The sequence below is a fragment of the Ranitomeya variabilis genome, chromosome 1, assembly GCF_051348905.1.
Source record: "Ranitomeya variabilis isolate aRanVar5 chromosome 1, aRanVar5.hap1, whole genome shotgun sequence".
Classification (NCBI taxonomy): Eukaryota; Metazoa; Chordata; class Amphibia; order Anura; family Dendrobatidae; genus Ranitomeya; species Ranitomeya variabilis.
In genome coordinates, this window is record NC_135232.1 from 723805373 (window position 1) to 723820842 (window position 15470).

General features: G+C 44.9%; 1 protein-coding gene across 2 annotated transcripts in view; it reads right to left on the minus strand.

The window, feature by feature from the left end:
• Positions 1-9047: 9047 nt before the first annotated feature.
• PPP4R3A (protein phosphatase 4 regulatory subunit 3A) overlaps positions 9048-15470 on the minus strand; it is an 80969-nt gene continuing 74546 nt past the window's right edge. Inside the window, exon 15 of one of the 2 annotated variants that reach the window (XM_077267794.1) lies at positions 9048-9731. In XM_077267794.1, coding sequence (XP_077123909.1) covers positions 9615-9731 — 117 coding nt within the window. In that variant the 3' untranslated portion in view covers positions 9048-9614. The remainder of the gene's footprint in view (positions 9732-15470) is intronic. The other variant, XR_013216644.1, reaches the window with a different exon arrangement.

Sequence of the window (15470 nt, forward strand, 5' to 3'; positions counted from 1 at the left end):
TTTTCTTGTGCAAAATAGCATTATGATTGCGGGTTTTTAATCTAAGGCTAGTAGTGAATCCAACAATTCTTGCATGTTATTTTTATTTTTTTCCAGCAAAATATACTCCAAATTATTTTTTCCATTCCTTTAATTCTTCCTTATGAGTTTGGCTGAAGAAAAAAAAATGCCAGATGCCTGCCATGAAGTACAGGACATACTGTAAGTTAGCTGTGTTGTTTTACTTCCTCACATATCAATCACTTTCCATAGGAAGTAAATGTGCATGGCAAACAATTACAGGGGAATGCAGCTTCTCAGTCATGATGTAGTATGTCGTGTACTTCCCCTTTAATAGACGGTTATTGTTGAGCCCCTTTAATAGACGGTTATTGTTGCAGTTGTGCAAAGGACATTTTAACAATGAAAGTGAACTTTAGAAGGAAGGTTTGTGGAGTTGTGTAGATGTGGTATGTGCATAGTTCACCGCTCCCTGCCAGCACCTAGCAACATGCAAAAGTGCTAATAAAGTGGCTGCATCAACAAGGAGTCCCTGCGGCTCCCTTTCTAATGATCTTTTTAATCATAGACCTGAGACAGGGACAAGGGGGCATCCTCTACGTCTGGAGAAAAGAAGGTTTAATCATAATAACAGACGCGGATTCTTTACTGTAAGAGCAGTGAGACTATGGAACTCTCTGCCGTATGATGTTGTAATGAGTGATTCATTACTTAAATTTAAGAGGGGACTGGATACCTTTCTTGAAAAGTATAATGTTACAGGGTATATACACTAGATTCCTTGATAGGGCGTTTATCCAGGGAGCTAGTCTGATTGCCGTATGTGGAGTTGGGAAGGATCAACATGTTAGGCTATGGGTTGAACTAGATGGACTTAGGCTACTTTCACACATCAGGTTTTTGCAGTCAGGCACAATCCAGCGAATTTTTTAAAAAAACAGATCTTTTTTTTTCCCCACTGGATCAGTTTTTTTCTCATAGGGTTCCTACTCACTTGCGCGAGACTAGTATGAGTCTCGCACGGCAATACCTGGCACAGAGGAGCGGAGCATGCGGCTGCATGTATTCCTATGCGGCCACACACGCTCCGATCTGATTGCTGGCTGCAGCGCCAGGTATTAACCCCTTCCCGACCTGTGACGCCACGTAGGCGTCATGAAAGGATTACGTCCCTGCAGATCAGGTGAAAGGGTTAACTGAAATTTCACCCGATCTGCAGGGACAGGGGGAGTGGTACTTGAGCCCAGGGGAGGTGGCTTCGCCCCCCCGTGGCTACGATCGCTCTGATTGGCTGTTGAAAGTGACGTTTCACTTTCAATCAGAGCAATCGTAATATTTCACCAATGAAAATTGGTGAAATATTACAATCCAGCCATGGCCGATGCTGCAATATCATCAGCCATGGCTGGAGACCACGATCTGCCCCCGATCTCCTCCCCTCCGTCCTGTCCTCTGCTCCCCTCCGTCCTCCTGTCCACTCCCCCTTGATCCGATCTCACCCCCTCATACTTGCCGACCTCCGGTGTCCCTCCCGGTGTCCGTCCGTCTTCTGCATGGGCGCCGCCATCTTTCAAAATGGCGGGCGCATGCGCAGTGCGCCGGCAGATTCGTTCATTCATTTTGATCACTGTGATATGATCTATCACAGTGATCAAAATAATAAAAAGTAAATAAACCCCCCCTTTATCACCCCCATAGGTAGGGAAAAAAATTAAAAAAGAAAATATATTTATTTTTATTTTTCCACTAGGGTTAGGCTTAGACCTAGGGTTAGGGTTGCAATTAGGGTTAGGGTTAAGGTTAGAATTAGGCTATGTGCACATGGTGCGGATTTGGCTGCGGATCTGCAGCGGATTGGCCGCTGCGGATTGGTAGCAGTTTTCCATCACGTTTACATTACCATGTAAACCTATGAAAAACCAAATCCACTGTGCCCATGGTGTGGAAAATATCGCTCGCTGGAGTTAGAATTGAGGGGCTTCCACTCTTTAGCCACATCAGGGGGTCTCCAAACACGACATGACGCCACTATTGATTCCAGCCAATCTTGCGTTCAAAAAGTCAACTGGTGCTCCCTCCCTTCCGAACCCCGACGTGTGCCCAAACAGTGGTTTACCCCCACATATGGGGGATCAGCATACTCAGGACAAACTGGACAACTTTTGGGGTCCAATTTCTCCTGTCACCCTTGTGAAAATAAAAAATTGTGGGCTTAAAAATCATTTTTGAGGAAAGAAAAATGATTTTGCATTTTCACGGCTCTGCGTTATAAACTTCTGTGAAGCACTTGGGGGTTCAAAGTGTTCACCACACATCTAGATAAGTTCCTTGGGGGTCTAGTTTCCAAAATGGGGTCACTTGTGGGGGGTTTCTACTGTTTAGGCACATCAGGGGCTCTGCAAACACAACGTGACTCCCGCAGACCATTCCATCAAAGTCTGCATTTCAAAACGTCACTACTTCCCTTCCGATCCCCGACGTGTGCCCAAATAGTGGTTTACCCCCACACATGGGGTATCAGCATACTCAGGACAAACTGGACAACTTTTGGGGTCCAATTTCTCCTGTTACCCTAGTAAAAATAAAAATTGCCGGCTAAAAAAATAATTTTTGAGGAAAGAAAAATAATTTTTTATTTTCACGTCTCTGCGTTATAAACTTCTGTGAAGCACTTGGGGGTTCAAAGTGCTCACCACACATCTAGATAAGTTCCTTGGGGGGGGGGTCTAGTTTCCAAAATGGGGTCATTTGTGGGGGAGCTCCAATGTTTAGGCACACACGGCCTCTCCAAATGCGACATGGTGTCCGCTAATAATTGGAGCTAATTTTCCATTCAAAAAGTCAAATGGCGCTCCTTCCCTTCCGAGCCCTGCTGTGCGCCCAAACAGTGGTTTAGCCCCACATATAAAGTATCGGTGTACTCAGGAGACATTGCCCAACAAATTTTAGGATCCATTTTATCCTGTTGCCCATGTGAAAATGAAAAAAATTGAGGCTAAAACATTTGTGTGAAAAAAAAGTACTTTTTCATTTTTACGGATCAATTTGTGAAGCACCTGAGGGTTTAAAGAGCTCACTATGCATCTAGATAAGTTTCTTGGTGGGTCTAGTTTCCAAAATGGGGTCACTTGTGGGGGAGCTCCAATGTTTAGGCACACAGGGGCTCTCCAAATGCGACATGGTGTCCGCTAACGATTGGAGCTAATTTTTCATTCAAAAAGTCAAATGGTGTTCCTCACCTTCCAAGCCTTGCCGTGTGCCCAAACAGTGGTTTACCCCCACATGTGAGGTATCGGTGTACTCAGGAGAGATTGCCCAACAAATTTTAGGATCCATTTTATCCCGTTGCGCATGTGAAAATGAAAAAATTGAGGCTAAAAACTTTTTTGTTGATACAAAATGCATTTGCATCAGTTCGCATGGGACCGGCGAACACAACATGTTGCATTTTTGGAAGCGTCAAAAATCCGTAATATGCGCAGGCATGCGTTCGATGCGCTTGTGTATTTCTGACTGTGCATGTCCAGGAACTGATTTACACGCCCTCCTGGAAATATCGAACGCATGCACATAAACGCAAACGCAGGCAAAAAAAGCATACAAATGCATGCACACGCAGCTTTTTTTTGCTGTCATGCTTAAGCTGATGTGGATAAAAAAACACTGCGTAACCATGTGTTTGCATGCGTTTTCACATGCAGAAGATACCCTGCGCACATATACGATAATGTGAACTTACCCTAAGTGAAGGAAGGCAACTGAAATTATTTGTGCCAAATGGATGAAAAAGCATCCTTGCCTTTTTTCTTTATCACGCCTTCTGGGGGGGTGGTGGATTTGGATGCATATGGAACGTGCAGTGTACAATCTCCTTGAATTTGGGTCACAATTTGTAGTAGTTCAGGCCAAGAGCAGAGCAGCTAAATAGGGCAAACAATTTAGAAAAACTCTGAATGTGTATGTATGATGATGGAGGACACTGCACTGGAAAGGGATTGTGGACCATTGATTGCAGGGTGCCCCGGGACTGCTGAATCTTACTAAGGGTTCGTTCAGACGTCTGATTTTTCACATATAGCAAAACTGCTCTGAGTTTTGAGTGTTTGGTCAGGGTTTTAGTTTTTACCATTAATTTAATTAGTGATTATCACATATGAAAAAATAAATTGCAATTACATTACAATGTTGATCACAGACAGTACACGGATTGTACAGACGCCATCCAGGTGCATTCTGTGATTTTCATGAATCCATTGCTTAATTTCAATCCATAACTCCACTCACAAGCACGGACACACGAACAACCATATACACTATAAATTTTACATTATTTAGTGTGAACCCATGGATAGAAAACATATGGCATAATGAGGCCTAAGACAGACTTTTACACATTAATCTTACACTCAAACATGACCAATTTATTAAGTGGCCGGGCTACTTAATGAATTTGAAGTTTTTGCAGGTCTTTGAGTGTAAAAAGCAAATTATGTACAGGCGAAGGTTTGTGCTATAAATTTTAACTTGTTTCTGGCATATAGAATTTATCCAGCAGCGGTGGCGAGGTCTTCTGCTGAGGTGCCACCTGACTTTTTAAAAAAGTAAGAGTGGTTTATAAATGAAAGATGCAAATATTTGTTCAAAACAGACATGCACCAACATCTTCAGCTTTTTTTAATCTCCACATTTGTTCCGTTTTCTCTACATTTTTCAAAACCACTTCATTTAGATATTAATTTCTTACACGTTAAGATGTCTGCTTCATGTTAGTGAATGAAGGAGGCTAAAAGCTCATCCTGACTTGTTTATTACAGTTGTAGCCGATGTAGGTAATGTTCAGTGACCCTGACACAGCGGCCACAAATCTTACTATGGTCCTATATTCCAAGCCTGTTGCGCACGGTGCCATCTCACATGCCATATCAATAATGATTATAGGTGATTATTATGCAGCCACACAATGCTCTTGTTTTTTTTTCCATTTTACTGTGGTTTATGGTTACACAGCTTTTACAGATGAGCACCAGTTTTGACTTGTACAAGCCGCAGGGCTGAATGAGGCACCACACGTAACAATGCCCCCCTGGGCTATGTCTACATGATGACTTGTCATGTAAGGTTGCTCAACTACACTGCGGCTACAACCAGAGCTACTCGAGTTCTGCGAGACCACGTTCGCCATCATTAGTTCTGACTGCCAGCGATTTTAACATTGCGTAGCCACAAGTTGCTGTTTGGCCCTAACCTTCCCCACTGTGACACTAGAATACACAGCAGCCGTAAGAGCAGAGTTAGTTAGAAGGCGTTATCAGTTTCTAAATGTAATTTAAGGTACCTTCACACGAAGCGACGCTGCAGCGATAGCGACAACGATGCCGATCGCTGCAGCGTCGCTGTTTGGTCGCTGGAGAGCTGTCACACAGACCGCTCTCCAGCGACCAACGATGCCGAGGTCCCCGGGTAACCAGGGTAAACATCGGGTTGCTAAGCGCAGAGCCGCGCTTAGTAACCCGATGTTTACCCTGGTTACCAGCGTAAAAGTAAAAAAAACAAACAGCACATACTTACATGCGTCCCCCGGCGTCCGCTTCCTGACACTGACTGAGCTCCGGCCCTAACAGCACAGCGGTGACGTCACCGCTCTGCTTTCACTTTAGGGCCGGCGCTCAGTAAGTGTCAGGAAGCAGACGCTGGGGGACGCATGTAAGTATGTGCTGTTTGTTTTTTTTACTTTTACGCTGGTAACCAGGGTAAACATCGGGTTACTAAGCGCGGCCCTGCGCTTGGTAACCCGATGTTTACCCTGGTTACCAGTGTAAAACATCGCTGGTATCGTTGCTTTTGCTTTCAAACACAACGATACACAGCGATCGGACGACCAAATAAAGTTCTGGACTTTATTCAGCGACCAGCGACATCACAGCAGGATCCTGATCGCTGCTGCGTGTCAAACGAAACGATATCGCTAGCCAGGACGCTGCAACGTCACGGATCGCTAGCGATGTCGTTTCGTGTGAAGGTACCTTAAGACTTTTGATTCATTGACAACAAGCAAAGATCAAAAAAAGTAAATGTAGATTCCAAAATTGTATAACTTCATTAAAGGCTTAGTAATTAAGCCTTTTTGGTACTGAATACATAATCACTTCTGAGAGGAGAGGTGCTGATGCCATTGGGTCAACAAGTTCCTTCTAGGACACGTACAAGGCCGGTAGGCATCATACCACTGCCCTCTATCTTATTTTTCCAAGAGCCATATTTGCAGTCATGGTTGAGGGCTTGTTTTTTAGGGGACTCATTTGTCAATATTGGGGTGTTAGCTTTTATCAGTAACTAGACAAATGAATGGGGAGTTATGGATTAGTGTAGGCCAGCTGTTCTTGGTTGTGTCTGTGGCGTCATCGACAGTGGTCACAGCCTGGAAGAAGTATTAATCCTGATTTAACCATGAGTCTGGGATCGGAATAACCCATAAATCTGCTAGCATTTCTGGCAGGAGCCTGGCTGTGGATCTCAGTCTTGCTTCTGCGCTTATCTTGTGGGTACACCTGCGGTGTTCATGAGATCACTGAAAGTTGTCATACACATGACCGCATGAGTGCTTTCCATGGTTTTCACATATAGCATTATACCTATGATATTCTATGGGGCAGTGAACAGATCAACGTTTTTCTTCAGACCAAGTGGTCAGTGCAAAAATTTGGAGACAAGTCTGATTTTAACCCTTTTACACCCCCCCCAATGTGGTTTTCACATTAATGACCAGGCTAATTTTTACAATTCTGACCAGCATCACGTTATGTGGTAATAACTCTGGAATGCTTCAATGGATCCCACTGAGTCCGAGATTGCTTTTTCAGGACACATTGTATTTTGATATAACTTGCGTTTGTGAAAAAACTGTGAATGCAATTTTCAATCTTTGAATTCTTATGCCCTGAAATCAGAAAGATGTGTCACACAAAATAGTTACCGTATTTTCCGGCGTACAAGACGACCCCCAACTTTTCCATTTAAAATATAGAGTTTGGGATATACTCGCCGTATAAGTCAGGGGTCATCTTATACGCTGAGTGTCGTCATATACGGCGTGTGCAGGGAGCAGTCCCGGATGGTACCCAGGGTCTGGAAGAGAGGAAACTCTCCTCCAGGCCCTGGGTACCATATTCCTGTAAAAAAAAAAAAAAAAAAAATTCAAATACAAAATAGGGATATACTTACCTTCTGATAGCCCCCGAAGTCCTCCCGGCTCTCAGCGGTGCACGCGGCGGCTTCCTCTCCCAGGGATGCATTGCACGAATCACCTGAGATGACGTCGCGGTCATGTTCCTTAGCGCAAAGCATCCCTGGGAACGGAAGCCACCGCCTGCACCACTGAGAGCCGGGAGGACTCCGGGGACCATCAGAAGATATGTATACCATTTTTATACAATTAGGCAGTGAAGAAAAAATATCTACTTTTTTATGACCAAAATTTTGTTTTAGTCCCAGATTTTACATTTTCTCACAAGAAGTGGGTAAATAAAACTGGCACCAAAATTTGCCCCACAATTTCTATTGAATGTGGCAATACCCCATATGTGGCTGTACAGTACTACTTACCCATATGGAGACACTCTTGATCTCCAGGAGCATCCCTATGCTATGCAAACTGTCAGCACTGCCCTGACAGACAACGTTGCTGATCATGCTCTGAGAATGATCAAGCAACTTTGCTAGCTATGGTGACCTGGATGTCGTCCGACATCGGGTCACCATGGCAACGATTGGGACCCCGCAATGACATCGCGGGTTCTCCAGTCCAAGGGCAGAGGTGTTTGCTTCCCTCTGCCTGCTCCTGAAATTTTGCAATAGAGTTTGATTGCAGCATTTAGTGGGTTAAAGTGCTGAAAGAGGTGCAGGTCGGCTCCTGGCACTGAGTGCCAGCCTGTGTGCGTGCAAGATCGCCGTGAAGTATCCATACGTCTAAGGTGGGAAAGGGCTTAATCTGTCAGATGAAAATCAGCAATGCAAGTCTATGACTCCATGAAGAAAATCAAACTGCACTAGGATTACAAACAAGTGAGGTCCAATTTTTCCAGACTAATAGAATGGAGAAACCTTTTTTTTTTTTCTCTGCACAGAGAAAGACTGATGTCACTCTGAGCAAAGTCTGATCAGAATAATCAGACTGTTTTTATCGGAAGTGGAGTAAATGGTTGTATGATCCTTCCTGACATATCTTTCAAGGCGCTTTGACTAACAATTGCCTGCCTGTCACAGATATTAGTCATTGGTCACTTCCATACTGACCTTTTTTTTTTTAATCCCCTGCCAATCATGAAAGCATCATGCCATGGTATCACCAATTATATGATGTCACTAAAGTTGAGCGAAAGTTTTCACACTGCCCTGTTCTGGTACACAGTCCACCATGGCAGCCGGAACAAGGCAGTTTTTAGTTTCTGCACCTCTTGTGCTTGCTACGGCCTGTGATGTGCATCACCCACCTTCTGTTACCTAGTAAATGCAGGAGGCGACCAAGATGCCATGTGTAAATGTGAAGACTGCTTTGGTTCGGCTGTCACTGAGGACTGGATGCCAGAAAATGGCACTGCAATTGCAAATTCTGTTTTCTTGTCTGACAAAAGTTATCACAGCAGGAAAAGCCACAGATATTTTCGACAATTTTGTGCAAAGAAAAGATTTAACAGATAAGCTGTAAACTGAGAGGTGCTTACACCCCAACATGAGATTGTAACAAAGAAACTTCCATTCTTCTGCATCCCTGGAAAAGCACGTAACCATCACAAGAAGAATCATATTACATGAAAAAAATTTAATGGTCCCAAATATAGATTCAACAACTCATACACCCAGGGTGGGGAAAAAAAGAATACAAAATGATATAAATCATGACACGAGGTGACCACATCTAGAATTCCATTCATTTTTTTTTTGTTTGTTTTTTAATCAAGATGGGGTTGAGATTTTCCCCTACACCTTCAAAAGAAAGCTGCAGTTTACGGGCATAAGGGAGAAAGAGTTTGAAGAAAAAAAAGTCAGAATCAGCTCACCCCACCAAGGGTTTATTTTAAAACATTTTGTGGCAAATGACAGAAAAAAAATTCATATTCAGGATGTGTGAATCCTATATGGGCAGAAATGTTCCACCCAGTCAGAAGTGCTGGCATCCATTGTATATATAGCTGCAGACTTTCCTCCTCTGAAGGGCACCATTTCTGAGCCTCTCTCCTCCTCTTGCTTTCCTCTTCGGAGCATCTGACCAGCCAATCGAGAGTTCAACAAGAAACTCCTGCCCTGTTGGCTTTTTTAATATATATATATTTATTTATTTTTTATTTGACTATTTCCTTCCCTGAGAAAAGGGCAATTTGTGGTCTGCGGGAGAGTACAAGGCGTCCAAGTCCTTTCCACATTTCATGTCTTCCCTCCCTCGTGCTCCTAGGGATTGGCACTTGAGCAGATGTCTACATGTTGTTGTTTGTGTCAGACTCGCTCACAGCACGGTGTGCCCGGCTGCAGTAGTTTTTTTTTTCTTCTGATTTTTTTTTTTTTTTTTTTTGTGGGAGATCAGTTGTTTGATGGGATTTGATCAAACAAAATTGCTGGTATTAAGAGCCAAGTCTAGCTTTCTTACTGAGTGGTAGAGTCTCTTCCTTTTCCTCCTCCTCTTCATCATCATCTTCCTCATCATCATCTGGATAGTCTACTAGTCCCACAAGGCCTCCCTGGTAAAAATCAACAGGAATACTATTACATCAAAGTTAACAACAGGCTAGCCAGTCAGCCAAAAAATACTAGAAAGTATATTTAAAAATAAAACAGCTTAGGCTAGTTTCACATTTGCGTTTAAAAAAGCAGCGTTTTTAACGCAAACGCAGGTGGTGAAAAAACGCATGTAATTGCGTGCAAACGCTGCGTTTTTTAGACGCATGCGTTTTTGCATGCGGTAAAAAAACGCGGCTGGATGTCCTCATATGACGTCGAACGTGGGAAAAAGTTCCCAGGCTCGAGGTCATATGAGGACATCCAGCAGAGGGCGCATCACCGCGACTGAAGGTTACATTACCTTCATTCCCCGGGGGTTTACAGGCAGGAGCACAGCTGCATTATAGCAGAGCTCCTGCCTGTAAAATATTTTAACCCCTTAAGATGGATTTACATCGTGGGTCGTTACAGATCTACGGAAGGTATGTATATTGTTGGTTTATTATTTTTAATTTGTTACAGAACGATGGTATTCAGGTGGATTGAGAGAGCAATAAAATATTACAACAACCTGTGTGTTTATTTCATTAAAATACTTTGCAATATTATGTGTGTTTTTTTTAACCATTTCATACAATTGGATTAATAATGGATAGGTGTCATAATTGACGCCTCTCCATTATTAATCTGGCTTAATGTCACCTTACAATAGCAAGGTGACATTAACCCTTCACTACCCCATATCCCACCGCTACACGGGAATGGGAAGAGAGTGGCCAAGTGCCAGAATAGGCGCATCTTACAGATGTGCCTTTTCTGGGGTGGCTGGGGGCAGATGTTTTTAGCCGGGGGGGGGGGGCAGTAACTGTGGACCCTCTCCAGGCTATTAATATCTGCCCTCAGTCACTGGCTTTACCACTCGGGAGGAGAAAATTGCGCGGGAGCCCATGCCAATTTTTCCCGCGATTTAATCCTTAAAATTAATAGCTACAGCGCCGAAATTTTGCACATACACACTACTAACATTAGTAGTGTGGAATATGCAAAAAAAAGGGGGATATGACATGGTTTACTGTATGTAAACCATGTCTCATATGTCGGGTTTAGGCAGCAGAAATGAAAAGCCGGCAATTGAATTGCCGGCTTTAGGGTTAGGGGTAGGGTTAGGGTTTGGATCCCTTTATCACCTTGATGGTGGGGGGTGGCTTATCAGTGTGTATTCTTGTTTTTTTCTATAAAAACGCATGCGTTTTTAACGCAAACAAACACATGTGCTTAAAAACGCATGCGTTTACATAGACAGCAATACTTTTTTTGCGGCAAAAAAACGCATGCTTTTTTGCGGCAAAAAAAACGCCTCTAGAAATTACTACATGTTGCATTTCCGCAACAAAACGCAAGCATGGAAAAAACGCATGCGTTGTCAAACGCGGCAAAACGCATGCAAAAAAACGCATGCGTTTTTAATGTTAAGTATAGGAAAAAAAAAACATGCGTTTATTTGCGGTAAAACGCAGCGGCAAAAAACGCAAATGTGAAACCAGCCTAAAATGGGTCATCAAGCTTTGCTTTCTTCTACATCGAGGGGTGAGAGGGAGCGGATGATATGTCTACACATGTCTATTGTTCATATCTCCTATATATAGGACAGGTACAGTGGGGAAAAGTATTAGATACACTGACGATTTTGCAAAGAATGGAGAGGTTTGTCATTTTTATTGTAGGTGAACTTCCAACTGTGAGAGACAATCTTTAAAAAATCCAGAAAATCACATTGTATGATTTCTACATAATTAATTTGCATTTTATTGCATTAAATACAAGTATTTGGTATAATAGAAAAAGAGGGATTTTTGGTACTCACCGTAAAATCTCTTTCTTGGAGCCTTCATTGGGGGACACAGGTAACCATGGGGTGTATGCTGCTGTCGCTAGGAAGGTGACACTAGGCAAAAAAAAAAAACAGCTCCTCAGCTGTATACACCCACTGACATGCACAAAGCACCTCAGTTAGTGTTAAAGCAGTAGGAGAAGCAACCAAAAACTCAACATAGGCACCAACGCAACAACAGTTAGGGAGGGTACTGTGTCCTCCAATGAAGGCTCTAAGAAAAAGATTTTATGGTGAGTACCAAATATCCCTCTTTCTTTATCGCTTCATTGGGGGGGGACAGGTAACCACGGGACTTCCCAAAGCAGTCCCCAAGGATGGGAAACAGAAGGAATGCAAAGAAAAAATGGTTAGGTTGGCCGGTGTGTCACCTGCAGCACGTTCGTTCCCAGGCCTGTGTCAGACGAAGCGTGGGTATGAACCCTGCAAAACCTCGCAAAGACGACCAGGTCGCGACCTTGCAAATCTGTAAGGCTGACACGCCTGGTGACGAACAGCCCAGGAGGCCCCCACGGCCTGGGTGGAGTAAGCCCTCACTCTCAGGCTGTTTTTCCTGAACGCGGTATGCCTCCAAAATTGCAGAACGAATCCAACAGGCAATAGTGGAGACTTAGAAGCTGGGAGCCCCTTAGGACAACCTTCAGAGATGACAAATAGGCAATCGGATTGACAAAAGGAAGCAGTCCTTGAAAGGTAGACTTGAATAGCTCTGACCAAATCCAGCTTGTGGAGGGACTTCTCCAGGGGATGGACCGGAGAGGGACATAGAGAAGGAAGGACAATGTCTTCATTGATGTGAAATGAAGAGACAACCTTAGGTAAGAAGGAAGGAACGGGTCTGAAGACCACATTGTCCTGATGAAAAATCACGAACGGAGAACGACAGGATAATGCCGCTAACTCAGAAACCCTCCTGATGGACTAATGGCAACTAAGAAGGTAACTTTCCATGACAGGAGAGAAAACAAAATATCTTGAATGGGCTTAAAGGGAGCACGTTGGAGGGCGCCAAGGACTAGGTTAAGATCCCATGGGTCTATCGGAGAATGATAAGGTGGACGACACCTTGAAGAAGGTCTATACCTGGGAACGGGAAGCCAGATCCCTCTGGAAAAAGAATTGACAGAGCGGAAACATGTCCCTTAAGAGAACTGAGCGATAGACCAGAGTCAAGACCCGCTTGAAGAAAACCCAAGGATGAAAGGAAGGGAAAAGGACATAGGAAACAAATTGTTCTCCTCACACCAACAGAAGAAGACCTTCCAATATCTGTGGTAGATACGCGAGGATGCTGGTTTTCTCACCCTATTCATGGTCAGAATGACCTGGTGGAAAAAAACAGCCTCACTGAGTACTGAAGCCTCAAAGGCTATGCGGTTAAACTCAAGAGACTGATGAGAACTCTGGTGGAAGAGGGGGCTTTGTGAGAGAATATCTGGATGGTCTGTAAACCTCCAGGGAGCATACATTACCATGTTCACCTGCTCAGCGTACCAGGCCCGTCTTGGCCAATCCGGAGCTATCAGGATTATGGAAATCCCTTCTGCCTTTATCTTTTTTATGACTCTCGAAATCAAGGGGAAGAGGCGGAAAAAGATAAAGCAGGTGTAATTGAGACCAGAGGATTACCAGAGCATCGCAACCGATGGTTAGTGGGTCCCGGGACCTGGCTACGAACTGAGGAACCTTGTGGTTCAAGTGAGACACCATCAGGTCAACGTCTGGGGCGTCCCATCGTTGACAAATCTGGTTGAAGATGTCAGGCTTGAGAGACCACTCGCCCGAAGCGAGACCCTGATGGCTCAGAAAATCGGCAGCCCAATTTTCCACCCCCAGAATGTGAACTGCTGATATGGCAGGGACGTGACATTCCGCCCATCACAGAATCCTTGTCACCTCTGTCATAATCTGCTAGCTGCGAGTCCCGCTTTGATGGTTTATGTAAGCCACGGCCGTGGCATTGTCCGATTGAATGCAGACCGACTTGCCTGTGGGGAGGTACTGCCAGTGGAGAAGGGCGAGAAAGATCGCCCTGATCTCCAGAAGATTGATGGGGAGAGCAGTTCCTGAGCATTCCAGCGACCCTGCACCATGTGATGAAGGAAGACCGCTCCTCAACCGATGAGACTGGCGTCGGTGGTGATGACCTGCCACCAGAAAGGGAGGAAGGAGCTCCCACGCCGGACTGAGGCGGATAGCGTTCACCAGGTCAGGGATTGCCTCACCTTGAGAGGCAGAAGCACGGGTCGTTCCAGGGAGACGGTTCTCTTCTCCCAAGCAGACAAGAGTGCCAGCTGAAGAAAACATGTGTGGAACTGGGCAAAAGGCACATCTTCCATGGAGGCAATCATCTTCCCAAGAACTCCCATGCAAGACCGCAAGGGGAGAGGGGCTGGTCGCTTCAGAGAATGGATTCCCTGGCAGAGAACAGAAAACTTCTCCTTTGGAGAAAGACAAGGGCTTGGACCATGTCGAACCTCTTACCTAGAAACACCAGGTGCTGAGCTGGGGTCAGGGAGGACTTCTCCCTGTTGACTATCCAGCCGAGATGGACCAGAGTGTCCAGAGTGATCTGAAGACTCTGGTCGCAGTCTCTGCAGGACGGCCCCTTGATTAGAAGATCGTCCAAGTAAGGAATTATGAGAATCCCCTTGGAGCGAAGGATGGCCATGACCACTGTCATGACCTTCCTGAACACTCTGGGGGCAGAGGCCAGGCTGAAAGGAAGGGCAGTGAACTGAATGAATCGCCTGGATAGCGAATCGAAGGAATCTCTAATGCAGAACAAAAACAGGAAAGTGACGATAGGCATCCTGAATGTACACAGGACAAAGAAATTCTCCTAGTTCCATTGAGGCGATCATCGAGCGTAGGGACTCCTCCCTATAATGGCGGATCCGAACGTCGCGGTTCAACTATTTGAGATCCAAAACCGGACGGAGCGATCAGTCTTTCTTCGGGACTACGAAAAGATTGGTGTAGAGCCCTGAAAAAAAAAAAAAAAAGTTTGTTCCAGGGAACGGGTACGATTACACCTGTGCGTAGAAGAGAGGAGACGGCCTGAAGAACCCCTGAGGCCCGAGACGGGAGTCTTGGTGGGCGAGACAGAAAGAAACATATTCCGCGGGGAGGATGAGAAAAATCGATTTTGTAGCCGGACGTAATTCTCTCTGACCCAGGCGTCGACGGCCACTGACAACCATGCGCCCCTGATGAGAAGAAGCCGGCCTCCCACCCTTGAGATATTCCCTGGTGGGGGTAGCTAGTCACTTAGAAGAGAATCTGTGAGAGTGGGACCCAGAGGGCTTGGAGGAGCGACCCAATATAGTCTTCCGATAGATCCATGGGATTTTAACCCTGTCAGTGGCGCGCTCCAGCACGCTCCTGGTGAGTCCATTCAAGACATCACATTTGTTTTCAACTGTCATACAAAGTTGTCTTTTTAGTTGCATTACGTCCATCAGGAGAGTTTCCAAGTTAGCAGCATTGTCCTGCCGTTTCCGATTCTACATCAGGACAAGGTACTTTTAAGGCCTGTTCCTTCCTACCTAAGGTGGTCTCTTCATTTCACATTAATGAAGACATTGTCCTTCCCTCTCCAGTCCATCCCCTAGAGAATTCCCTCCACAAGCTGGATCCAGTTAAAGTTATCAGTCTACCTTTCAAGGACTGCTCCCTTTCGTCAATCTGATGCCCTGTTCGTCATCTCTGAAGGTCGTCGTAATGGGATCCCAGCTTCACTATTGCCGTTGGATTTATTTGGCAATATTGGAAGCATACTGCATTCTGGACTAACAGCCTCCTCAGGGGGTGAAGGCTCACTCGGCACCGTGGTGGGGGCCTCCTGGGCTGTTTGTCACCAGGCCTT